Source organism: Lampetra planeri, chromosome 7 (assembly GCF_965212315.1).
Source record: "Lampetra planeri chromosome 7, kcLamPlan1.2.h2, whole genome shotgun sequence".
NCBI classification, from domain to species: Eukaryota; Metazoa; Chordata; class Hyperoartia; order Petromyzontiformes; family Petromyzontidae; genus Lampetra; species Lampetra planeri.
In genome coordinates, this window is record NC_136113.1 from 1,311,763 (window position 1) to 1,320,658 (window position 8,896).

Below are 8,896 nucleotides of genomic sequence, written 5' to 3' on the forward strand. Positions count from 1 at the left end.
GATCTGGGAGACGCTGCTTAATGATGATTTTAATACAAGGGCACACCTCTTTCGGTAGTGTCAGATTAATGTGTAAATAACAGGAATGTAGTTCTACATCTATTGCTGAAAACGATTGTCGTGATAATGCTCATTATAGAATGCAAAAGTCACGAATAGCAAAATCAGAATTTAAAAATATTGTTGTGGAAAACTGTACCCCTGATATATACATTACTTTAATCATGATGTTTCTACTGGCAACTTTTACATTCTATAATGAGCACTTACCACGACCTTGGTATGGAAGTTGGTTTGGCTTGAATGTCATCAGTTTCATCTCCACATGGGTCATTTTCACTGTCAGTTTTATCCATGAGCATCGGACAGAACATTTGGTTGCCCCTACTTTATTATTTGGGTTTTTCAGTAGTCATGTAGATAGATTCAAAATTATTTCCACGACGTTTCGATTGCAACACAAGCGACCGTTTTCAGGCGGAAAAAAGGGGGAAAGCTTCCAAAGGCAACCTGTTTTTAAAGGTTAAAGAATGGCGTAGCTCAAGTGTCAGCACGAAGTGGGCGGGGTACGGGTGCCCTGGGGTCAGCACACGCACTTGCAGTGCGCCCAACGAAGTGGGTTATGTTAATGTGGGAAACTAACAACTTTTTATACTTGTAGTATGCCCAACTTCAAGCGGGGATGGTTATGTTAATGTGAAATCGGAGAATCAAGAGCAGGGTAGGCGCATGAGCCCTGCAGAAATTAACAACTTTTGGTACTTGTAGTATGCCCAACTTCAAGCGGAGATGGTTATGTTAATGTGAAATCGGAGAATCAAGAGCAGGGAAGGCGCATGAGCCCTGCAGAAATTTACAACTTGTGGTGCGCCCAATGTTGGGGCGACACAGCGAAAACTGGAATTGTTTGTCCCAGAGTTAGTCAAATAAAACTAACATCGGAAGGTGACAAGATGGAAGCATCACAGCCAGTTATCTCTGGTTGTAGCCAATGTTTTCGTGGAAAATTTTGAGACAAATGCCATCCAGGCATCCACTCTACGCCCATTCTTGTGGAAGAGGTACGTAGATGACACGTTCGTCATCTGGCCACATGGCCGACCAGCTCTGAACCAATTCAACCACATCAATTCCATACACCCAGCCATCAAATTCACCATGGAGGTGGAAAAGGATGGCAAGCTACTATGTTCTAATCGAAAAGAGACCAGATGGCTCAATGGGCTACTCTGTACAGGAAAGCAACCCATACTGATGCCTACCTAAAACCTGACTCCCACCACCATCCATCCCAGAAGAATTCCCTCATCTCGACACCATAGAACTCGATGTATCTCCGACAATCATCACCTCGCCAGTGAACTGAAACACTTGCGCCAAGCTCTCAAGACGAATGTATATTCTGACTACACAATCCGTAAACCTATCACTCCAACGGTTGGGAAAGAACCATATGAGGACCCAATCAAAACCATAACCTTGTCATACATAGCAGGGGTCACCAAACTATTTCCAAAATCATGATCAATCACAAGATCCAAGTTATATTTAACAGTCCATAAAATTCGTGATCTGATCCCATCTGTCACGAAAGCTTTAAGTCAAGAAATTGCCCCTACTTTGCCCAGTTTTTTCTACCAAACTCTTGCAATTACAGTCTTCTTAATTGATACAGATTTAAAGTGAACTGAATGAAAGAGACAGGAAAAAAATGTCATCAGTCTTTTCATTTGTGAAAAATTTCCTGAACATACTATAAGCCTTCTCAGTAAGACAACATTTTTAGAAGTACATAGGTAACTGCAAAATATTTCAGGCGTGTAGCTTTATTCGTTTTTACCATATTCCAGTTTGAAATTTAACCCAAACACATTCGTGAATTCATGATTTACTCTCCTCCATGTTTAAATGAGCATTTCAATTGGCCTATAGAACTGCAACGTTGCATATGGTCTCGGTCTATAGTAGTAAAGCCTTGGATAAAAGGATAAACTATGGATATGGTAATGCTCGAATGTTCCTGGTATGCAGGCAACCTTAACCCATATAAACTTTAAGATAACATAATTTGAATCTTAAGTACGATGCTTGGAATTGTCTTTTATCACTTAAAATTTCCATACTTTACAATGTTAAGCAACATTAACTTGTACATATTGAGTGGAACACTATGTGCAAGGCACTGCGTATTAAAATATATATTGGGGGTAGTTACCGTGAAACACATTCCTGCGGAGGGAGCTGATAGGAACGTTGGGTTGCTCGGTCAATGGCCAGGGTCAACGGTGGCGTGGTCTATTCCGCAAATATGGCCGACTGTGAGGGCGTGCACAAGCCGGCGTGAGTAGGTTAAACGTTGAGTTTTATAAGGGCACCACGGAGTGACCAGCCCCTCCCCTCCTAGCCCCACCCCACCCTCCCTACCCAGCCCCTCCCCTCTCCACCCAGCCCCGCCCTTCCCATTTTTGGATGCACGACGAACGGACACAATAATCCCCTGTGGGCTGGTGTAACCAGGAGGTTCCTACCAGTATAACTGTTCATACCTAGTCGTGCAATGTACGCTCTGTTTAACTCCTGAAACAGGCTGGTTAAGAGGAATGTGACATTTCCAACACTGGGCCAGGGCTGTCAGCAACAGAGAACACACATGCCAAAGTAGGAAACCACTTCGATATGTTTTCATAACTTGCCAAGAAATTACCCTGAGACAGTAAAATCGTAAGCCTGTAACTCTGAATAATAAGCGTGTTAATTTTTATTGACAGCTTAAACAATACAATGTCAAATCATTGTGATTCACTTTACTCAAAATTCAAGTCAACTGCGTCTTAACAGCCAATGGTTATAATTCAATACAACTGATGGTAAAAAAAATCAAAATAGAAAAATCATGGTTCTCCAAAAAACAAACAAGTTTATATAACCTAATCCAGAGCACGCATTTGCAAATGAATATTTCTATCTCTCAAACACATCCTTCCGAGGTTTAGTTCTTGTCTTCGTACTGGGCCTTGTTTTTCATTAAATATGCTGCAAGGTACTCAATAGGATTTGGTGGTCTGCAATGAAACATAAGACAAAGAAAAAATGGTTTCGTTAGTTAGCCTCAACAGACCATTTATATACTTTAAATTAATACTTTACAGAGAAAACACATACTAAAAAGGTCCTGAGTGCAGCATTGGACCAATTTATTTTCAAATATTGTATGAAGAATATCTACACGAAAATTGGGGACTCGATATGCACAAGTGGATGGAAAACTGTATGCTGTCATCATCATCACGATCCATGGGCAGATAGCCTGTAGGTGTCGACTTCACATTGGTCATTGTTTCCACTTTCCTATCTATTGCCAATTTATTTAAGTAGTGCCACGTCATTCTCCGTTAGATTTTCCTCTCTTTTCGGTTCCTTTCATTTTTCCAAACAACACACTTTAAATGTGCTTGTTGTTGTTCATTCTACACGTGTCCAAACTGTGTCAGTTTCCTTCTCATCACTGCCTGCATCATCAGGTCTTCTTCTATGTGCAACCTTTTTCTTACTTTTACATTGGTCGCTCTTTTGGTCCAGTTTACACGCAGTATCTATAACAATACATTTCGAATGGCAATGTCCAAGTCTCGCAGGAATAAAAAAGCTGTACTGAACATGCACGAAAAAATGTTCCGTGTGGTCTTGTCGCCGATTTGCTTGCTTCTCCATGTTATTGAATACTTCCGATGACTTCTTTTGCCTTTGTGATCATCGCTCTCATGTCTTTTGTTGCAATCGTCGTCCCATGTCAGTCGACTTCGCTATGCTGTACCTTCCCCTACAAGCACCATAATGCCCAGCAGATGGGGGTCTCATGAGGATGATTCTTGCTAAATCACTTGTAGCTCAAGTGCTGTGACAATGTATGGTCTTTTCATATTAAGTCTCTAACAGTGATTAAGAGATTTGTTTTTAAACGGTTAATATACAAACATATCACTGAATAACGTGGTAATGTTTCTACCAGGTAAAAGAGCATAAGCACCTGTCCTTGGCAAGCACAGACAGTCCCTGGAGGAGGATCGGCACCACTGTTTGGTCAAGATATGCCCGCGTAGGCAGCGCCTGCAGGTCCACCTTCTGCTTGGAACGGTCCCCGCCAACCCTCTCGCTCTCCATGATTTTCTGCAATGAAGTACAATAGCAGTGAGGTTTTTGGTTTGCATGTTAAGTTGAAATATCTGCAAGAACAGAAGCCGAATAGAAGATGGAAGTGTGCAGATGCAATACCTGGATACTGTCTGCAAGTCCGAACTCTGCATGTGGATTTTCAGGTCCCTGCAAAGGAAACTTCCGTTTTGAGAATGCAGTTTGCAAAAGCGCAACAGGTTTTAATTTTCCACACTGGGAATATTCAACTTGTATGTATCAAAGTGTGCACCTACACCTCGCACTCATTTACCTCTCAAACTCTCTCCTACTCTTGCAACTAGGTTGGGATCTGCACCATAATTATGCAACTTTGCATGTGATAGTATTTGGAGCAGATGCCAAGTGCTGTTCTCAATTGTAGTCTATCAGCATTTAAATTGTACTGCAGATAAGTCTATGGGAACCTCATTTGCCAGTAAAAATATGATAATTGGTTCTTTACCCTTCTATCTGGCAACAAAACTGACACCTTTTTACAAGGAGTCATGTTTGCATAGACCGCAATACCTGCAGTCATAATACAAACAAAAGAACATAACTCTGATAATGTGCACTGTCCTTAAAGTTGATTGATCCACACCCGAGACAGCTTTCCTTAGAGCCTAGTCTCATATGGGTTGGACCAGATGACGCCAAAAGGCGCACAACTCAAAGACAATGCACCATCAGAGTATGAGAGCTCGGGGCAAGCATCTACACTATGGGAACCTCATTTGCCAGTAAAAATATGATAATTGGTTCTTTACCCTTCTATCTGGCAACAAAACTGACACCTTTTTACAAGGAGTCATGTTTGCATAGACCGCAATACCTGCAGTCATAATACAAACAAAAGAACATAACTCTGATAATGTGCACTGTCCTTAAAGTTGATTGATCCACACCCGAGACAGCTTTCCTTAGAGCCTAGTCTCATATGGGTTGGACCAGATGACGCCAAAAGGCGCACAACTCAAAGACAATGCACCATCAGAGTATGAGAGCTCGGGGCAAGCATCTACACTATGGGAACCTCATTTGCCAGTAAAAATATGATAATTGGTTCTTTACCCTTCTATCTGGCAACAAAACTGACACCTTTTTACAAGGAGTCATGTTTGCATAGACCGCAATACCTGCAGTCATAATACAAACAAAAGAACATAACTCTGATAATGTGCACTGTCCTTAAAGTTGATTGATCCACACCCGAGACAGCTTTCCTTAGAGCCTAGTCTCATATGGGTTGGACCAGATGACGCCAAAAGGCGCACAACTCAAAGACAATGCACCATCAGAGTATGAGAGCTCGGGGCAAGCATCTACACTATGGGAACCTCATTTGCCAGTAAAAATATGATAATTGGTTCTTTACCCTTCTATCTGGCAACAAAACTGACACCTTTTTACAAGGAGTCATGTTTGCATAGACCGCAATACCTGCAGTCATAATACAAACAAAAGAACATAACTCTGATAATGTGCACTGTCCTTAAAGTTGATTGATCCACACCCGAGACAGCTTTCCTTAGAGCCTAGTCTCATATGGGTTGGACCAGATGACGCCAAAAGGCGCACAACTCAAAGACAATGCACCATCAGAGTATGAGAGCTCGGGGCAAGCATCTACACTATGGGAACCTCATTTGCCAGTAAAAATATGATAATTGGTTCTTTACCCTTCTATCTGGCAACAAAACTGACACCTTTTTACAAGGAGTCATGTTTGCATAGACCGCAATACCTGCAGTCATAATACAAACAAAAGAACATAACTCTGATAATGTGCACTGTCCTTAAAGTTGATTGATCCACACCCGAGACAGCTTTCCTTAGAGCCTAGTCTCATATGGGTTGGACCAGATGACGCCAAAAGGCGCACAACTCAAAGACAATGCACCATCAGAGTATGAGAGCTCGGGGCAAGCATCTACACTATGGGAACCTCATTTGCCAGTAAAAATATGATAATTGGTTCTTTACCCTTCTATCTGGCAACAAAACTGACACCTTTTTACAAGGAGTCATGTTTGCATAGACCGCAATACCTGCAGTCATAATACAAACAAAAGAACATAACTCTGATAATGTGCACTGTCCTTAAAGTTGATTGATCCACACCCGAGACAGCTTTCCTTAGAGCCTAGTCTCATATGGGTTGGACCAGATGACGCCAAAAGGCGCACAACTCAAAGACAATGCACCATCAGAGTATGAGAGCTCGGGGCAAGCATCTACACTATGGGAACCTCATTTGCCAGTAAAAATATGATAATTGGTTCTTTACCCTTCTATCTGGCAACAAAACTGACACCTTTTTACAAGGAGTCATGTTTGCATAGACCGCAATACCTGCAGTCATAATACAAACAAAAGAACATAACTCTGATAATGTGCACTGTCCTTAAAGTTGATTGATCCACACCCGAGACAGCTTTCCTTAGAGCCTAGTCTCATATGGGTTGGACCAGATGACGCCAAAAGGCGCACAACTCAAAGACAATGCACCATCAGAGTATGAGAGCTCGGGGCAAGCATCTACACTATGGGAACCTCATTTGCCAGTAAAAATATGATAATTGGTTCTTTACCCTTCTATCTGGCAACAAAACTGACACCTTTTTACAAGGAGTCATGTTTGCATAGACCGCAATACCTGCAGTCATAATACAAACAAAAGAACATAACTCTGATAATGTGCACTGTCCTTAAAGTTGATTGATCCACACCCGAGACAGCTTTCCTTAGAGCCTAGTCTCATATAGTACAGTATTAGATAAGTCTATTGAAACTGTAATTCAAGCAGCCTCGTTTCATTATACAGTCATCTTATCCCAGACTGGCCTAATACATGACCCCACTCAGCAAATTCAAAGTATTTTTTTTTCATTGAAGTCTGTCTCGTGTAGAATATAATACTGTGGTATTATATCCAAGACAACATATTTATCTTAAAACTCATTCGTCAGGAATCATGTCAAACCGTTAAAGTCCATCAAGTGGTACGTCGCCTGCTTAACCGATGGTTTAAGTCTACCGTGTGAATATATATTTAGAAAACAAACGGATTGTTGCATTCATGAAAGCATGCTCTGGGTCTTCTTTTGAGAATGAGCGGCCTCCTGGCGTTGGCTGTGCCAGCATCTTACCTGGGGCTGCGACTCGGCCGCTTGTTCAGCCGACACCACCGCCTGTTCTGCAACACAACAACCGCAACACACAAAACCGTGTCAGAGAGACGGAAGGAACGCCGCGATAAGAACTGATGCGTGAATCGGAACGTGACTCCCCGAGTCCTGGCAATTCATCGAATCACACGGGGTGCGAGGCTTAGTTTGTAACCTTAAACACACAAAGGGGGCGAATATCACCGAGTGTGTTATACAACCGGTGAGTGGCTATGCATACTCGAGAAACGCTCCATTGTTTAATGTACAAGAGTGTTGAGTGCGAGAAGAGTGATTGTTGACATTTGAGGAGAGTATACGCTCCGAATGACGACATTGTGGGGAGAGAGTGAGCAGTGTTAAGCAAGTATGTCGTGTTAAAAGTGTCGTGTTCTAAGAGTGCGAGACATGTCCTTTCAGTTCGAGTTGTTTGAGTGTGAGGAGTGCATTAGGAGTGTGTACTATTTGCAGTGTTTTAGCGGAGAGCGATCTGCTAAGAGTAAGTGCTGGAGTGTGTGAGAAGGGCGAGGAGTGTTAAGAGTGAATTCGGTTTAATTACTGCGATGAGAGGTAGTGTGGTAGGAGGGTGCTATTAGTGCATAGAAGTGTGTTGTTGGTGAGTAGTGTAATGAGTACAGTATTAGTAGGAGTGTGTTATTGGCGCGAGTAGTGTAATGAGTACAGTATTAGTATGAGTGTGTTATTGGTGAGCAGTGTAATGAGTACAGTATTAGTAGGAGTGTGTTATTGGTGAGTAGTGTAATGAGTACAGTATTAGGTGTGTTATTGGTGAGTAGTGTTAGGAGTACAGTATTAGTAGTGTGTTATTGGTGAGTAGTGTAATGAGTACAGTATTAGTAGGAGTGTTATTGGCGTGAGTTGTGTTAGGAGTACAGTATTAGTAGGAGTGTTATTGGCATGAGCAGTGTTAATCGCGCGCTTTGTGTGAATCGTGCGAGGGGCGTGTTACTCCTTTGAGGGGTGACTTCGTGCGCTCTGTGAGCGTGGCGAGGGTGGTGTTATGTCGGTGGCGCCAGGAGGTGAGTGAGTTGTGAGTGAGTGCGACGAGCCCCGCGCTCGCAGCAGCCGGAGCTGCCAGGCGGCCCTCACCGTCCGCCATCGCTGCTGCTGCCTCCGTATCTAGGGCCGCGCGGCTCGCAGCCAATCTGCGCGCGCTAAACGTGTCACGTGACGCGCGCCGCGCGTGCGTGCGCGTGCACCACAGCCGCTGCGTGAGCGGCCGACGCGCGAGTGCGGAAGCTTCTGTCTGAGACTTCACGGCTTCTGTCTGAGACTCCGCGGGCTTCTGTCTGAGACTCCACCGGCTTCTGTCTGAGACTCCGCGGGCTTCTGTCTGAGACTCCACGGCTTCTGTCTGAGACTCCGCGGGCTTCTGTCTGAGACTCCACGGCTTCTGTCTGAGACTCTACGGCTTCTGTCTGAGACTTCACGGCTTCTGTCTGAGACTCCGCGGGCTTCTGTCTGCACCCCACCCCCCCCTTGTGAGTTGTCACTCAACACAGCAGAGCCGTAGAGCGGTGGCGCAATGATTAGCG

The 8,896-nt window shown here is 43.5% G+C and overlaps 1 protein-coding gene across 1 annotated transcript; it reads right to left on the reverse strand.

Moving 5' to 3' along the window:
• Positions 1-2,740: 2,740 nt before the first annotated feature.
• DPY30 (dpy-30 histone methyltransferase complex regulatory subunit) lies at positions 2,741-8,601 on the reverse strand. The gene is made up of 5 exons (XM_078595884.1): positions 8,451-8,601; positions 7,323-7,369; positions 4,273-4,320; positions 4,028-4,167; positions 2,741-3,062 (listed from the first exon to the last, which is right to left on the reverse strand). Exons 1-5 carry the CDS (start codon positions 8,458-8,460, stop codon positions 2,990-2,992), a joined length of 318 nt encoding a protein of 105 aa, XP_078452010.1. The 5' UTR covers positions 8,461-8,601; the 3' UTR covers positions 2,741-2,989.
• Positions 8,602-8,896: the final 295 nt, after the last annotated feature.

Excerpts from the sequence above, each read along its gene's own strand:
- DPY30 (XM_078595884.1), bottom strand. Across the intron at positions 4,168-4,272 it reads GACTTGCAGACAGTATCCAG|AAAATCATGGAGAGCGAGAG; the intron begins GTATTGCATCTG and ends ACTTCATTGCAG. Across the intron at positions 3,063-4,027 it reads TCTGTGCTTGCCAAGGACAG|ACCACCAAATCCTATTGAGT; the intron begins GTGCTTATGCTC and ends GTTTCATTGCAG.